This window comes from Lampris incognitus, chromosome 21 (assembly GCF_029633865.1).
Source record: "Lampris incognitus isolate fLamInc1 chromosome 21, fLamInc1.hap2, whole genome shotgun sequence".
Taxonomy (NCBI): domain Eukaryota; kingdom Metazoa; phylum Chordata; class Actinopteri; order Lampriformes; family Lampridae; genus Lampris; species Lampris incognitus.
Window position 1 is genome coordinate 24,235,597 of NC_079231.1, and position 18,480 is coordinate 24,254,076.

The window sequence follows — 18,480 nt, forward strand, 5'->3', positions numbered from 1 at the left end:
AAAGTTTGGAGGGGTGTCATTCTCTTTCCCTTCCCCAAACCCAGAACGCAAGAAGCGCAATGTGGGCAATAGATTTGGCAGTATAGCAGACCCCGTGGCCAGCTTAATCCATCCAAAATCAACAAAAATACCTGCCTGCTCCAAGCTAAGCTAGCTATTATTGTAACCGGTTATTTTCTTGCCCGGTGCGGGATTCGATACGGGGTGTACTGCACCACAAGGCGACGTCACTAACCGCTCGGCTAAAGGGTCAGACCCATTAGCTAAGGGCTAACGTGTCTTATTACTAGTTTACAATATTGATAGCTAATAACAGCTAAGGTATTATTACTGTTACTCTTACCCACACACTGCCCTGATTTCTTCCTTCATGTTTTGGTGTTTTCCGGCTACTTCCTGGATAGTTCTGAAATGCTTGACGGGCATAGCAACAGTAACTAAGGGGGGCGGGGCTTTGCGAAAGGTCAAGCGTGGATGTGGCTTGAAACGTAGTTTGAAGCCCTTCTCCTTTTGGTAGCTGACGTATGGCCTGCTTCTTGGATAAGGCGACTAACGCCGTTAACCGCGAGTTTGGGCCGATGTGGAAGAGACCGTGTGAAAAACGCCATTGCTTTCGTAACCCATATGACATGTAGGGCTACTAATAGCCGTTGATTTATAGGTGTGGTGACATGCCGCTCCTTAAGGGGGCGCACTCTGCAACTCGCTGGGGTGGAGCGCGCTGCACGGAGTCGTCATCTTTTCTTCCTTTTTGTGATCGTCCCTGAAAGTGTGGCTCTTGAACCGGCGACTGAACGTCATTATACATAGCCTCAGAAAGTGAGAGTATTGACGTGTTTTGATTGTGAAGAGGGTTGTGTGTAATCAGAACCTCATCTGTGAGCTTACGAGACGAAGGTGTGTCGAGTTTTAAGTATCGGGAACTCCGGTGAGTAAAGCAGGGTTTTGTGCTAGCTAGCTTATTGCTAACCACTGAAGGGGAAAGATAACGCTGGGTCATCAGATAGCTGTTAACATATTCGTCATAAAACCAGTCGGGGTTATAAGAATGTCTAACGTTTGAATAGCCCGTACTTTGTTGTGTCATAGTTATGAGAATGTTAATATTTAGACTCTCTTTGGTGCGTACTGCATCATTGTGTCATGTTGAATGTTCTAGAACAGTGGTTCTCAACCTTTTTGGGGTCCTGGACCCCCTGCGTATTTTTGATCTACCCTGAGGACCCCTCCACCTGATCTTGGGGGAGGGGGGTTGCAATTTGATAGAAACAGTAGAAACTGCATTTTAAATTGCATTATAGCATTTATTCACTCTGGGGCAAAAATAAGAGCTTTCAGTTGTAACTTAGATATAGTTAACAAAACAGAATTCTTATGCAGTAACTTTCAGATATATGTAACAAAACAGAATTCTTATGCAGTAACTTTCAGATATATGTAACAAAACAGAATTCTTACGCAGTAACTTTCAGATATATGTAACAAAACAGAATATGTATTCAGTAACTTTCAGATATATGTAACAAAACAGAATTCTTATGCAGTAACTTTCAGATATATGTAACAAAACAGAATTCTTACGCAGTAACTTTCAGATATATGTAACAAAACAGAATTCTTACGCAGTAACTTTCAGATATATGTAACAAAACAGAATTCTTATGCAGTAACTTTCAGATATATGTAACAGAACAGAATATGTATTCAGTAACTTTCAGATATATGTAACAAAACAGAATATGTATTCAGTAACTTTCCGATATATGTAACAACACAGAATATGTATTCAGTAACTTTCAGATATATGTAACAAAACAGAATATGTATTCAGTAACTTCCAGATATATGTAACAACAGAATTTTTATGCAGTAACTTTTAACAATGCAAACGGGAGCGAGATCTCTTATTAAAATACAATAAATTACACTTGTGAAACAGATGTAGTTAGAGAAAAAAGTCCTGTTACCCTTTATAGTTTAGGTAGATAAAGGTCTCAGTCACATTTGAGTAAAATAATCCTATTTCTATAAATGTCATAGGATCTTTTTTTAAAGATACTTTATTTTCAGGGACCCCTTGCAATTACACCACGGACCACTAGGGGCCCGCGGACCCCCGGTTGAGAAACACTGTTCTAGAAGATCGCTCACGCCAGTAGTTAGCTAGTGCTAAGCGCTAGCTTCGTCAGTGAAGCGTTGGGGAATTGTGTAGCATGAAAGATGCGTGGCGCTTATGCCGTTGACGTTAAAGCCATTCGGTTTAATTGGTTAGCACACTTAAATGGTTTGTATTGAGGCTACACTGTGACTGCACTGATTTTGTGTAACAGAATTATATATGCGTAGTGATTAAGTAATGATATCGCAATTCATATACAGCGCTGCTTGAAAGTTTGTGAACCCTCCAGACATGGTCACTGTTTTTGCAAAAAAAACATTACAAATTGGGATTTGGATCTATGTGGAATAAGCTTATTTTAACGCTCACCTTCCAAATAATGGACACACACACAAGAAGAGATATATTTTCATTATTTAATTCAACAAAGGTGGTTTATTTCACAAAAACTCAAAATTTAACATGTGCAAAAGTATGTGAACCCTTGTATTAGTAGCTTGTGGCTCCTCCTTTTGCTGCCATTACTTCAACCAAACGTCTTCTGTAACCACTAACCAGTCTCTCGCATCTGCTTATGGGGCTTTTTGCCGACTCCTCCTTGCAGAACTCCGCCAGTTGAGAGAGGTTGGAGGGACATCTGGTATGTTCCAACTTCTTCAGGTCTCGCCACAACATTTCAATTGGATTAAGGTCCAGACTTTGACTGGGCCAATCCAGAGTGCGAATCCTCTTTCTCTGAAGCCATTCCTTTGTAGTGTTGCTGGAATGCTTTGGGTGATTGTCTTGTTGCATAATCCATTTTCGTCCCAGCTTCAACTCCCTGACTGATGGCAGGAGATTCTGGTCAAGAATTTGTTGATATGCCGGAGAATTCATGGTTCCTTGGATAATATGGAGTCGTCCAGAAGCAGAAAAGCAGCCCCAGACCTTCACATTTCCACCACCATGCTTCACTGTTGGGAGGAGGTTCTTTTCTTCATATGCAGTGTTGGCTTTTCTCCAAACATGTTGGTTTTGATTGTGACCAAATAATTCTATTTTGGACTCGTCTGTCCAGAGAATGGACTTCCAGAAGGCCTCTGGTTTGTCCAAGTGCTCTCTGGCAAAGTTGAAATGGGCAGCTTTGTTCTGTTTTGAGAGCAGAGGCTTGCTTCTAGCAACCCTCCCATGAATGTCATGGCTATTCAATTTTCGTCTGATTGTAGTCGCATGCACATTTGTCCCAGATGCTACCAGAGTGATCAGCAACTCTCTAGAGGTGATCTGTGGGTTGGCCTTTACCTGATGTATTATTTTTCTGGTGCTTCTGGGTGATAGTTTTGATGGGCGTCCACTTCTAGGCAGAGTTGCTGTCATGTTGAAGGCCCTCCATTTGTAAATTATTTGTCTTACAGTGGATGGATGGAGCTGGAATCTCTTGGAGATGGTCTTATAGCCCTCCCCAGACTGATGGGCTGTCACTACCCTCTTCTTCATGTCCTCGGATATCTCCTTTGCTCTCGGCATTGTTGATTTGTATGGGACCACAGTGGTTTGGTTGGTTTCCTCTCTCTTTTAATTAGTGCAGGCCAAACCCTTTCCCAAGGATGTCTCATTTCATTGGTCTGCTTAAATGATTAATTAAGCACCCAAATGTGTTTTACCTGAGTCTGTTACCTGCTTGACTTAACCAATGCAGCTGGGGGTTCACTTACTTTTGCACATACACTAATTCCATGTTTCATGTAGTTTTTGGGCTACTTAAACAAGTCCCACTAAACAAGTGCATGCAATTGATAAACATATATCTGACATTTCATACATAAAAACTGGTGATGATAAAATAAGAAAATCGTGGTAAAACAACAGAAACATCTAAACTGCTCAAGGGGTTCACATACTTTCAAGCAGCACTGTACATGTTAATGGAAATCATATTAAAATGACGTATAAAAAGGTTAAAAAGGGATATGTAACATGTTAAAAGAGTGGATAAATACAAGTAATTCATTTTTTTATGTTAAGTATTTCATGTATTAGTGGTATAATGCCAATTGCTGTGGTGCGGACCAATTCATCTCATTGAATGGCATTGATGGCAGTTGTTCCATCGTTATTGGTTATACATTGTAAGATGTTCTGAAAGAAAAGAAGTTGATGAGATCTCATGTTAGAAACAGATACAGAATGGAATACTTACTGTTCTGCACTATTTGTGTAGATTTTTGTTTTTTGTTTTTTTAAACTACCAGAAAGAATTTGGAATACTGTGATGGCGAGACCAGCCCAGTGAGGCTGTGGCCAATCTTGGAAGCGGTGGCCTACCGTAGGATCTGTCCCAGGAAACGTCTGACAAGTCTGAGTCATTCATCCAGACACCAGATAAGAACTCATACACACTAGCCTATTTCCTCTACCAGGGTAGAAATAGTCATCGTTGAAGTATATCCAATACACTCATGGATCAGGAACTGAACTCTTGGACCAACACATACACTCAAGGACCAGGAACTGAACTTTTCTTTCATCTCAAACTGCTAACACTCATTGAGGGTTGTGATTTGAACGAGGTTTTCTTTGGTTTATTATTTTATTTACTTTAAAAAGCTCTATTTTGTTCATTTCAATTCTTTATGCAATAGTCAGCGCTGTGTATATTTTGCTGTTGTAAGGCAATAAAATTGTCAACTGTTCAACTACACATCAACTCCTCTCGTGAGTTAGTCAAGGCAAACCCCTCACCGAACCTGGTTAGATGTCAGCGCCTTTACTGCTACCCCTAGTTTGCACCGGAGGCGCTACACTTTGTTGTTGTTTTCAGTTGTCCGTATCACTTCCGGTGCTGCCCGGAAATGACCGAGCTGACCGAGTCGGAATGCAGAAGAGAGCGTGTATATAGGAACCCCATTGGGCTGGAGGTAACACGGGGATTCGAACCGGCGATCCCCGTGTTGGTAGGCAACGGAATAGACCACCACGCTCGTTTTTGTCTTTTTGCATTAGAATTTTGAAAGGTATGTCTCGACCCCGAGGCTGGAGAACATACTTCCTTCCACACGGGAAAAGCAACGTCAGTTGAAGTAGGGGACAAATAAGGTGAAACGAGAGCGCAGTGTGGGAAATTGGTTGATTTTTGATTCGAAGCAGTCCTGAGATTAACTGATCCATGTTCGGAATTTGTGAAATCAAGAGGATTTTTTTTTTTTATTTGGTTGAAGTGAAAACCTGCTGACAAAACTGCCTTTAAAGTTCTGAGATTTGATGAGTCAACTGCCCAGATGTTTTAGGAAAACTTGAGAAATGAGCACATTTTTAAGAAAATTGAAACCAAGGGACTTTGTTGTTTTACACCCATAGAAGACCTCTACGTATGTCTTTCCAGAAAACTTGAATCAGTTCAACTGGACACCAAGTCTAGTGGGAAAGCGTTTCATCACTCATCAGTGACTCATCAAATGACTTTCTCAGTTCACAGCTGACTGAAGGTAGGTGGTATTGGTCCATCCCAAGGAGCAGGTCCCCCAACACAAACAGACCAATATAGTGTACGCTGTTAAGTGCCAGGAGGATTGCCGTGACTTGTACATCGTGGAACGCAAACAGACACTGGCCAAGAGGATTGCACAACACAGAAGAGCTAACATGTCAGGCCAGAACTCCACAGTCTACACCATCTACAGACCAGTGGCCACTCTTTCAGGGATGAGGATGTGCAAATCCTTGATGGGGAGGAACGCTGGTTTGAACGGGGAGTCAAAGAGGCCATCTGTGTGAAGAGGGAACGACCATCCCTGAACTGGGGGGGGGGGGGGCTAAGAGTACATCTGTCGCCATCTTACAATGCTGTGATTTGCAACTATTCCCCAACCCACTGTGAATAATACACATGGCCATTGAAACTGGTCTAGGCAATCTGCATATGAAACTGATCGTTGGTTTCAGTCATTATGCCACTGTATTGTTGATAAGGGTGGGGACACCTGCAGTCAGTTTAGACTGAAGAGGTCACTTGGATGAGTGATGAAACGTTTCTCAACAAACGTTGTGTCCTGATGAACTGATTCAAATTTTCTGGGATTTTCACACCTGGATGACTAAGCGTGTATTGAGATACCTCTATAGCTTGTCACCCATGAGATTTGAATAAAAACGTACAGCTCAGTGGAAGTAATGGTTATAGATGAACTGACTCAGTGTTAATGAATGTGGCATGTAGCTGGTATAAAGCCCTAGTTATCACTATGGTGGCACAGTGGCCCAGGGGTTAGCACTGTTGCCTCACAGCAAGAAGGTCCTGGGTTCAAATCCCTGACTGTCCCAGGTCCTTTCTGTGTGGAGTTTGCATGGTCTCCCGTGTCTGAATGGGTTTCCTCCGGTTACTCCAGTTTCCTCCCACCATGAAAAAGACATGCATGTTAGGGTTAATACTCCTGCCTGTGCCCCTGAGTAAGGCAATGGAAAGAAGAACTGGAGCTGGTCCCCGGACACTGCAGCTGCTCACTGCTGCTATACAATAGGATGGGTTAAATGCAGAGAACACATTTCATTGTAAGAATAAAGTTCATTGTAACCTGTGCAATGACAAAATAAAGTGGCTTTCTTCTTTTCTTCCTCTTCTAGTTCAGCTGACAGGAATATGTTATAAACCACTCAGGTATTTAAGTGTTAACGGCCATTGCACCTCCATCCAGTGACATTATAAATGTTGAGCAACAGTGCAAGAATTGGCTTTATCATCTCATTTAGGCCACATGGGGAATGGTTTTTCATCTTCAATAAAAATGGGAAAAGGTCAGAAATTGACAAAGATGATACATAAAAAAGTGATTAAACAACAGTTGAATGTTGTCCAGTGTTTTAACAAGGTAAACTACGTCATTCCCACAACCTCTTCACTCATACATGCCTGACAAATAGACCTTTTTCACAAACGTGGCCGACGCACTTCCGCTTCATCATAGAAAGTAGAGTAAAGCTCTGTTCTCCCCGCTGCCTCCATTTAAAAAAAAAAACAACTTTCTGTTGGCTTCAATTGTGTCTGTGATCACTTTAGTGTTTCAACACAGCTAGCACAGTACAGGTGTTGCCACTGACATATCTTTATACGTTTCTGTTGTCAGACACACTGCCTGAGTAGAAAAAAAGTGATTTGAGTGTGGGTCACAGAATGCTAACAGCCCTGAATTTAGCGTTAGCCTTGCTTAGCTAGTGAAGTAATACTTGGGGTAGTATTGGTCGAGGATCAATGACCACACCGGGTTATAGAACTCAGGTTTAATCGTGGCTCAGTAGGCAGACGTAATAACCATACATGGTAGTGGTGTAACCATAATAACAGTCCGGGTAGTACATAACACCTGGTGTAGTTCCAGTGGATATGCATAGCATTATATCACTACAGCTAGTTAGCATCTTGCTGCCCTTGATCAAATCCCTTTTTTATAGACGTGCAGTCGTCTGACAACAGAAACATAATAGTCGAGAACTTTTGCCAAGGTGGATATTTTGGTAATGACAATAAAAAGTGCAAATAATATAATGTAAGCAGACATTATAAGTATGTAGTGCTTAGTAAATATCAGTGGAATTTGCCAGAATATTGAAGTAAATCAGCAAAGTGGGTGGTGTTTAATGCCCCAAAAGGCAAAAATGTTCAGATTTGAGGAATGGATGTGTGTGCCACATTTGAAGACTCTAGAGTTTAAAGGGCCAAGCCAGTGTTTTTGCATGTTTTACCTATTTACTACAAATGATGTATACTTTACATTAGGTACTCCTGACCACTTTTCCAAGCATACAGTAGTATTTTAGATTTTTGGATGTGTTCCTACTGTACCGCCCCAGGACCCATTGATTTCCATTCATTCCAGTACAGTACGGAAATCAACTTGCAGAGATTTTAAACTTGTTTGAGATGAGTAATCCATCACAGTCAAAATTCTGTCAGTTATATTTTTGTCAAAATTATGCTAATGTTACAAGACAGTGCAGCTCAAAGTAGACTGTTCAGCAGATTGTTGTGCTGTGTTGTGTTGAGCAAACTTTTAAATTCAAGAAGTGACCAAATTCACATTATCCCTTTCACAACATCCATGTTAGAATATTGTGTGTCTTCCAGATCTGATTTTGTGACAGCATAGCCTGTGACTACATGCTGTTCAGCAACCGACATGTGAAACTCAAATGTCTGAGTGCACTTGAACACACCACCCGGAAGACGTTTCACAACAATCCATATTTCCAGCTACGTCCTCTCTCAACATTACTTTGACACAAAAAAAAATGTATTGACAAAATGTTCACTGTGACCGGTTACTTATCGTAAGAAAGTTTCATGTCTCTGCAAGTTGATTTTCAAAAAACTCAACTTGCATTGAAGTTGAACTACACAGTGCCTTGGGAATTTGAAATGTATAGTAGCTGAATTAACTTAAGAGTAGGTGAGAAAGGGTAGAAAAAATAAGTGTATATTTCCTCCTACTCCTTTTCGAACACGTAACAAATAATCTGGTGCATATGGAGATTTGTTTGCTGAGTTTGATGTGTGGATTTGTTTCACTTCAGATTATTGGCAATGGATCATCTGTATGTTATATCCCGCTTATTTACCTGTTCGAAATAAATCATCATCATCCTCATCATCAACATCATTACATTTTTGGTCTGCAGGAGGTTCCATATTGGGCCTATATAAGTTTAGTTATTATATTCTATGGCCTGGCAGCTGTCCAGGGTGTCTCCTCACCTGCCGCCCAATGACTGCTGGGATAGGCTCCAGCATCCCCACGACCCTGAGAGCAGGATAAGCGGTTTGGATAATGGATGGATGGGTGGTTTAGCCTGCCCCCAGGCTAATGGAGATAATGGAGATGGATGGATGGATTATTTAGATTTTGTGCATTAGGGATCTTTTTGACTTGTAGGGGGCACCATGTTGGGCCAATCACAGTTATCCAGTTAACCTGAAGTTATCCAGACATTACACGGTGTGAGAACGCAAATGTCTGGTTTAAACGGGCCGGACATTAAACGGACCTCACCCACTCAGCTCCCTTGTACAAAGTCCGCGTAATGTCCGACTCAGCCCATGTGAGACGAGAGCAGGTCATTGTCCGGAGTGTTATCCAAAGGAATTGAATCGAGTGCAACTGGACTTGGTATACTATATCCGTGAAGACGTTTCGCCTCTCATCCAAGAGGCTTCCTCAGTTCGTGCCTTTCTGACTAGACCCAGCTAGTCTGACTGGCTGGTGATGAAACTCCGATATTTATACTCTTTGGAGTCGTTATCAGAGCTATAGATATGCGTGGCTCTTTGTGTCCCGATGTTTAGCCGCGCACGTCGTTATCGGAGCTATTGATGTGCATGGCTCTTTGTGATCCGATGTTTAGCAGCGACAGTAGTTGGGGGTGTTAGTTTGGACTTCGTTAGTGCTCCATTCAGTGGTCATGAGAGTGGTTGGAGCCGTTAGTGAGCGACTGTTGTTCTTGGAGGCTAGGCTTCTTGAGTCTCCTGGGTAGAGATGAAAGGACAGCATTGTAAGTGGGAGATAGGTGGTGTCACAGACCTCCTCCTCTGTTGAGGGATGGTTTTTCCAGTTTCACATAGATGGCTTCCTTCACCCCTCTTTCAAACCATCTATCTTCTCTGTCCAAAATGTGTACGTTGCTGTCCTGGAAGGAGTGTGTCTTCTCCTTTAGGTGTAGATAGACTACTGAGTCTTGTCCTGAGGAGTTTGGCCTTCTGTGTTGGGCCATCCGTTTGTGTAGTGGTTGTTTGGTTTCTCCTATGTATAGGTCAGTGCAATCCTCATTGCATTGTACGGCATACACCAGATTGCTTTTTCCGGGTGTGTGGTACACGGTCTTTGGGATGAACCAGTCTTTGTCGGAGTGTGTTGCTGGGTTTGAAGTAGACCGGGTTGCGGTGTTTGTTGAGTGTTCACTGCGAGCGAGTGGGCGTGTTGATGACGTTTCTATCATGTGAATGGCGGGAAATAGCACAGTCTATGTTTTGTTTTTTGTTTTTTTTTGTTGTTTTTTTTCCTCTTTCTCTGCCCAATTGTATCTGGCCAATTACCCCGCTCTTTTTGAGCCGTCCCGGTCGCTGCTCCACCCCCTCTCTGCCGAACCGGGGAGCGTCCCGACCGACCAGAGGAGGCGCTAGTGCAGCGACCAGAACAAATACCCACATCCGGCTTCCCACCCGCAGACACGGCCAATTGTGTTTGTAGGGACGCCTGACCAAGCCGGGGGTAACACGGGGATTCGACCCAGCGATCCCGTGTTGGTAGGCAACGGAATAGAGCGCTACGCTACCCGGACGCCGCCAAAAAAACAGTCATCATTCATTACAGCGGCTTAGGGAGCCTCGCCCGTCATTTCCGTCCTCTTCGTCATGTCCTGCACGCGCTACCCTGGCACCACCCGTCACCTGAACCGAACAGAGCAGGTGAGAACGCGACTTAACACGGACTCCTGTTGGTTTAAAATGAGACGTGTGAAGCAACTCCGGACCTGCTTCTCCGGACCCTGCCCGGACCTTCTCTTCCGGACTCTGCCCGGACCTTCTCCTCCGGACCCTACCCGGACCTTCCCCCCGGACCCTGCCCGGACCTGCTTCTCCGGACCCTGCCCGGACCTTCTCTTACGGACCCTGCCCGGACCTTCTCCTCCGGACCCTACCCGGACCTTCCCCCCGGACCCTGCCCGGACCTGCTTCTCCGGACCCTGCCCGGACCTCCCCCTCCGGACCCTGCCCGGACCTTCTCCTCCGGACATTGTCCGAAGTTCATGTGTGAAAACGGCTTAAGGTTTTAGGTTTCATGAGGCGTGAGGGCGGTGATATGCTGAATTGTGGGACGCGCTTCCCGAAGGAGGGGGCGGTGTAATGATCATGAATGAGTAGACTCGCTAGCCGGTTGGCTAACGGGTCAGACAATGCCCCTTTTCCACTGCATGGTACCGGCCCGACTCGACTCGACGCGCTTCTTTGTCGTTTTCCATTACCGTAACCGTACCCCCTCAGTGTAGCTGGTCGTCGTAGCAACGCCTAGTTAAACTACTGTGACGTCATCTTCAACGCGACCTTTGTAAGAACAAACAAGAACAATGGCGGACATCGAGGGGATACTGTACCTAATCATCGGTATGTGGCTGCTGTTTTTCACAGCAAGAAGAATTCAGTATCTTCAAAATGTACTTTTACGATAACTCCGCTTCGGTATTTAAAATGCCGGGTGACATCCCATGCACGCACTGATGACGCAGTGACGCACAATGACACTGACGCGTTTCTCTGACCAATCAGAGGTCTGCATTGATTTGGGTACCCCCTCCAGTTTTGTTTTGGTTTTTGGTTTTTCGTAACCCCGACAAAGGTGGTACCAGAAAAGTGGTAAGTTACCAAAACGCCGGGACTTTCCAGTAATGGAAAACGAAAAAAAGGGCCGAGCCGAGCCGAGCCGAATCGAGCCGAGCCGAGCCGAGCCGAGCCGGTACCATGTAGTGGAAAAGGGGCATTAGTCGACTGGTTAACGTAGTCGCCCGTGGTGCGGGAGACCCGGGTTCGCATCCCGGCTGCCCCCTGAATTCGCCGCATTGGTTTGTCATTTGTCTGAATGGTCAAACAGATGGACGGAAATCCAAAAGTCCCCCCCCCCCCCCCCACCTCAATCATCCCCACAATGGCGGACGCTGAGGAAATACTCGTGAATCATAGATGTGCTCGTGTAACTTCGTTAAAGGTGTTATAAGGTGTCACAAATAGGTTGCATTAAATGTTATTAATACCTTACTATCCCTCTCTTTCTCCAACTCTTGTCCTCTCTTTCTATCCTCTTTCTCTGTTTTTATCGTTCTGCAGCCTTTCTCAGCTGACCAGATGGATGATTTTAGCAGTGATTTATTTAGCAGTTTCTTTGAAGACCATCTATTAGAGCGCCCCCTATTGGCAGACAGAGCGTCACTTTTACACATGGAATTGGAGAGCAACCCAGGTTATTATTATTATTATTATTGTTATTATTATTATTATTGATGTCACGTTTTGTTTTTATAAATCGGTTCAGAATATAAATCCAATTTGTCTAAAATAACAGCGTTATTTTAAATTTACAATATTTAAATTTTACAATATTTATTTACAATTGTTACAATATTTATTTACAATACAATATTTACAATTTACAATATTTATAATATTTAAAATATTTATTTACAATTGTTACAATGTTACGGTATTTATTTACAATTGTTATTTACAATATTGTAAAAAGCTACAAAAGGAAAATTTAGACAGAGTTGCAGAGTGAAGTGCAACAAAATTACAGACATTCAAAATTAGAATGCAATTCATAGTATTGAAAATGATAATAGCAATCTTATAGTGTATTACAATAGTCAGTGTTATTGTTGATATTGATTCATAATGGAGCTATCACATAATACATACATTTGTTGTGAAATAATGACTTTTCTCAGATATCCAAGCGGAACACAGCTACTCTCTGAGTGAAGACTCTGCCCCACAGAGCCCTGCCCTGTCAATCAAAATGGACCAAGACTCTGGTAGGTGGATCTGTCTTTTGAAATGGACTCTCTAGCTGTGCCTGAATTGTTAATACTACATACCAATAGTATGCAAATTTTAGTATGCATGCTGTTAGTATGCAAATTTAGTATGTAAAAGTGGTGTGTATCAATACGACATCGACAAGGTATGGAGCGTGTGGTCACCAAACAATTAAAACAGTCCTATAATTCTCTGTACCTTTTTATTGTTCCTGTGGAAACAATCTGCCAGGGGAATGTTATGGCGGACGACAAAGTGGGAAAAGCGGCAGCCAGCGTTGGCAGAGCCACATATACTTTTCAACAATTTAATGATGAAATGTGGATTTATCATAAAGAGCTCTGGCTAATTTGAAGTTGGAGATATTGTAATGATGAAAGGCAAGGATGCGCACAGGAACGAGTGGCGATTGGGTGGAGTTTCAGAAACTAATACTGACAAGGATGGACTAGTAAGGAGAGTTAAGGTCTGCCTCGGTGACAGGAAGCTTGGCAAAAAAAGGGGAGCGTCTCCACAAGATGTCTGAAGTTGCGCACCAAGTCCTAAAGCTAGTCCTGCTGCTGGAGACCACTAAATCTGCTCACTCTCCCTATAGTTCATAATATCCTCTCCCTATCACCATAAGCGCTTTGGGTGGCTGTTGCAGCTAGAAAAGCACTATATAAAATGCAACTTGATTGATTGATTGATTGATTGATTGATTGATTGATTGGTTGATTGATTGATTGATTGATTGAAACTGGTGACGTTCTTCCAGTTTCACGAAGAGTCACTACCACTTGAGTCTGCTAAGTGTAGTACAAGGTATGCACTGGGGTTCGGTACCCAGCTCAATACTTTTAAGGGTACTGCCAAATTACGTTTGTCCTACCGATTCACGTTAGAGCAATCGGTGCCAAATTTCGCTACCTTGAGCACAAGCTGTGTTGTGAATTAAAAGAAATGTTGATGAGATTCCTTATCAGCCTTTCGAAAAATCCCTCCTAGTTTACCGCTTGTTGCAAGTACACTTCTTGGTGAGAGACTATACCTTAGAGAGAGAGAGAGCGAGACTATGTTACCCACTCCCCTAAACCTACAGCTTGTTCAAGTCCTACACAGTCGTGGCAATGGCCAGCAAAACATTGTTCATTTGTTTTTTTAATGTACTATTTTTCCCCTTTTTCCCCATCCCCAATACAGTAACTACCCTCACTGTTACAGTCCTAGATCAGGGTATGTGCTTCCTCTGAGATACACCCCACGCTGGTGACTGACAGGCTGGAGGTTGTAGGTATGGGTTTGGGAGGGGAGAGGGAGGTGGGGAGGGGAGGGGTTATATTTTGTGTGGTGTGTTACAACAGAATCCGTCCATTATCCAAGCCACTTATCCTGCTCTCAGGGTCGCGGGGATGCTGGAGCCCACCCCAGCAGTCATTGGGCAACAAGCAGGGAGACCCCCTGGACAGGCTGCCAGGCCATCACAGGGCCAACACACACACACACACACACACACACACACACACACACACACACACACACACACACACACACACACATTCACACCGACAGACGATTTAGTACGGCCAATTCACCTGACCTACATGTGTTTGGGCTATGGGAGGAAACCGGAGCACCCGGAGGAAACCCACGCAGACACGGGGAGAACATGCAAACTCCACACAGAGGACGACCCGGGACGACCCCCCACCCAGGACCCCCTTTGCCGTGAGGTGGCGGCACAGTGGCCCAGTGGTTAGCACTGTTGCCTCACAGCAAGAAGGTCCTGGGTTCGAACCCCAGGCCATCCTAGGTCCTTTCTGTGTGGAGTTTGCATGTTCTCCCCATGTCTGCGTGGGTTTAATCCGGACCCTCCGGTTTCCTCCCACCATCAAATAGACATACATGTTACTCCTGTCATACATACATGTTACTCCTGTCTGTGCCCCTGAGCAAGGCAGTAGGAAGAAATAACTGGAGTTGGTCCGCGGGTGCTGCAGCTGCCCACTGCTCCTATACAATAGGATGGGTTAAATGCAGAAGACACATTCGTTGTAACCGAACAACTGTACAATGACAAGATAAAGTGTCTTTTTCTCTTCTTTCTCAGATAGATAGATAGATAGATAGATAGATAGATAGATAGATAGATAGATAGATAGATAGATAGATAGATAGATAGATAGATAGATAAATAAATTGTTGAAATTGAGAAGTTTGGACTCATTTTCCACAACTGAAATTACATTTTTGTTACTACAGAGAGAGTAAAGCAACGAAAAAAAGTACCGTTGGGTTCCTGTATCGCTTCATATGTGAATGGTACCCAACCCTAGTATGTGCTGCTTTCTGTGTACTGAATAGTATGCCCCAATAGTAAGCAGTATATACTTTCCCTCACCTCACCTCACCTCACCTCACCTCACCTCACCTCACCTAGGTCGTCCGTCAGGACACCCCCTATAGGGTTTCGGCTGTGCATGTTTTTTTAAAGCATGGGGGCGCTATTCCACATGCAGTTCTGTGGTTCTCCGCTAACTGGAGATTTTGTGCCTTTCCATTGTCAAGATGCGTTGATCATCTGCAAAGCCACGATGTCCTCTGGTCCATAACACCAGTCTATGGGTGATGCACCCAGGACTACTGCTACCCACAGGAGTAACAGGATTTATTATGGAGGTTCACTCCTCTAGATCCGCCGTGTTCTGCTCTGTCGTCTCCTGACAACGTACATACTTTAAGTATGTTGGATGTACTAACAGTTTGGACACCGCTTCTGTTACCTCCTCCATCGCTTTGCTCTAACCATCCGTCCTTCCTTTAAACCTTATCTCACTCCCGTCCGTTGACTCGAGAGAAGACAGTTGTGGTCCAGCTCTTGATCAGACACCTGCAGTTGATCCCCGGCTCTGGGAGGACTTTGCTCTGGGCGGCCTGCTTGCAGCGCAGGCCTTGATCTGACCAGTGGAATCCGTTGTTTATCTGTTGTTGTAAACAAAGAACACATTTCGAGCTGATTTCGCTCAGAGTGAACTCAGCGTCACATGGATGCAGATACTCTGGATTTCTGGTTGGTCCCTGGGATCCTGCTGTGCTCCTCCGTCTGTCTCTGAACCTCAGAGAAGAGAGAAAACCCCTACTCCTGCTGCTCCTCAGTGTTACTAATGAAGATAAGATGGAGTAACAACATATTTGGGCTGGTGCTTTTTCCACAGGTTTCCACTCTTTGTGTGTGTTTTTGTGCTTCTTCGTTTCATTCTTTCTTTGTCTCTCTGTCGTTCTCACTGTCTCTCTCGCTCTAGCTGTCTTCTTTCCTACATCCATCTTTTTTTCTTTTCTCTATTTCCCTCTCCGTGGTCTGTCTCTCTCTATCACTGTTCATCTTTCTTAGTTTCTCTGTATATCCCTCTCTTCCCTCTCTCAATCATCGGATTTCTCCCCTCGTTGCCTCTCTCGCTCTCTCTCTCTCTCTCTCTCTCTCTCTCTCTCTCTCTCTCTCTCTCTCTCTCTCTCTCTCTCTCTCTCTCTGTCTGCCTCTCTGCTTCTCCCTCTCTGCATGTCTCTCTCTGCCTCTGCTTCTGTCTGTCTCTGTCTCTCTGCTTCTCTCTCTCTGTCTCTCTGCCTCTGCTTCTCTCTCTCTCTGCTTCTGTCTCTCTCTCTGTCTGTCTCTCTGCTTCTCTCTGCTTCTTGCTCTCTCTGTGTGTCTCTCTCTCTGTGTGTCTGTCAGTGGTAATGTCTTTCTTGCTTTCTATCTGTCTTTCTGACTGTCTCTCAGTTTTTCTGTCCATCTATCTGTCTGTCTCTCTCTGTTTAACTTACTGTCTTGCTCTCGAAGTCTCTCCATCAGTCTCTCTAGCTCGCTGTCTTGCTCTCGAAGTCTCTCCGTCAGTCTCGTGGTTGTTCTCCGTTTGTCCCTGGGATCCCGCTCCCTTTAGCACCAGGAAGAGTTTTCCTCCAGCTAAGCCCTGCCCACCCAAACACTCTGTCTGCCTGCCTGACCCACTGCCTGGGAATCCAGGCTGCCTGCCAGCGCTCCAACACACACACACACACACACACACACACACACACACACACACACACACACACACACACACACACACAAACCACAAAAGCATGTGGTTTTAGGCAGCTGTTGAACTAAGTCTGCTACTAAAGGCAAAGCCAGAGGAAAACCCAGTGATTTCACTCTCTCTCTCTCTCTCTCTCTCTCTCTCTCTCTCTCTCTCTCTCTCTCTCTCTCTCTCTCTCTCTCTCTCTCTCTCTCTCTCTCTCTCTCTCTCTCTCTCTCTCTCTCTCTCTCTCCCTCCCTCCCTCCCTCCCTCTCTCTCTCTCTCTCTCTCCCTCTCTCTCTCACTCTCCTGCATTTGTGTATGTCTAAGTCTCAACCTTTTCTGCCAGTCTTCCTCTCTTTGTTTCTGTGCCTCCAGAATAGTTGCATCATTGCTATCATGGATGCACATATGAAGTATTTATGCTGTTGGCCTGCCTGCACACACACCCACACACGCGCGTGCACACACACACACACACACACACACATTTCAGAAGTATTTGAATCTCTTCCAGCTTATTTGACGTTTGGCCATTTCCAGCTTGTATTTCTTTCAGCAGAGTTGTGTCTGCCCCTTTACAATTATTTCTAAACTTTTCAGATACTCTGAAGCAGTTTCACGTTTTTTCACCACAGGCTTGTACTGTTACATGTAAATATTTATATTGCACGTCATGCGTTTTACAATAGTTTTCGCATAGAGCCTGGTTTGGTACATGAATAATAGAGAAATGTTACTGAGCAAACAATATACACAACTGCTAAACGCCGAAGCCAGAAGGTGCTGAGCCACTATTTAAGTGTTTATAAAGTCCAAGCCTTGGTATATAAGGAAGAGCATTAAGGAAGAGCTTTAAATCTGAGACAAGGTAATGCAGACTTAACCAGAACAACACAAGGTAAAATTAAGGTCAGACAGGATTTCTTCAAGTAGGAGAAGAGTAAAAACTATTTTGGCTTTGATTCTAATCATTTAGATCAGACCCCCCCCCCCCCCCCATTTTACAGCACGGTGACCCAGTGGTTAGTTAGTGCTGTCATCTCACAGTAAGAAGGTCCTGGGTTCGAACCCAAGGGTTGTCCAACCTTAGAGGTCATCCCAGGTCATCCTCTGTGTGGAGTTTGCATGTTCTCCCCATGTCCAGTTTCCCCCACCATCAAAAAGACATGCATGTTAGGGTTAGTACTCCTGTCTGTGCCCCTGACCGAGGCATGGCAAGACGAACTGGAGTTGGTCCCCGGGTGCTGCACAGCAGCAGCAGCCGCCCACTGCTCCTACCTACACAGCTAGGATGGGTTAAATGCAGAAAAGAATTCCCCACAGAGATTAATAAAGTATCCAAATCAAAAAAATCATTTTAAGCAACTTTTTATTGGCAGTGCAGCAATAATACGTCTTAGTGTTTTAGTGTATTAACAGTTATCCAGCTACTTTAGAGAGAACAGAATAGGAGCCAGTGGTTTAAACCGCATGTTGCATCAATCATCGGCAGTCACTCGGGGTCGGAGTATGATTGTCCTACTTCTAGGTCCTAGTCGGTCTTCAGGTGGGCGTCAAGGCCGATCCTGGAACTGCATTTGAGGAAATGTGGGCAAGGATGTGAAGAAGTGGTTGAGGATGTGGTTTTGGCCTTTCTGATAACTCACTCCTTTCTGAGTCTGCGTTTGTTTTCAGCAGCACGGTGGAGGGTCATGGTTGTAGCGCCAGGCACGCTTGTGGACAGCCAGTCTCAAGGCCGCCCTGTTCTTTGCTGCTTGTTCCCAGGTGTTAAGGTC

At 44.2% G+C, this 18,480-nt stretch overlaps 1 protein-coding gene across 1 annotated transcript in view; it reads left to right on the forward strand.

Annotated features, from left to right (window-relative positions):
• The first annotated feature begins 10,496 nt into the window (after positions 1–10,496).
• Positions 10,497–18,480, forward strand: part of creb3l1 (cAMP responsive element binding protein 3-like 1) — a 53,407-nt gene continuing 45,423 nt past the window's right edge. The window contains exons 1-3 of the mRNA XM_056301118.1: positions 10,497–10,895; positions 11,964–12,096; positions 12,581–12,667. Of these exons, the coding sequence (XP_056157093.1) occupies positions 10,497–10,895; positions 11,964–12,096; positions 12,581–12,667 (619 nt within the window). The remainder of the gene's footprint in view (positions 10,896–11,963; positions 12,097–12,580; positions 12,668–18,480) is intronic.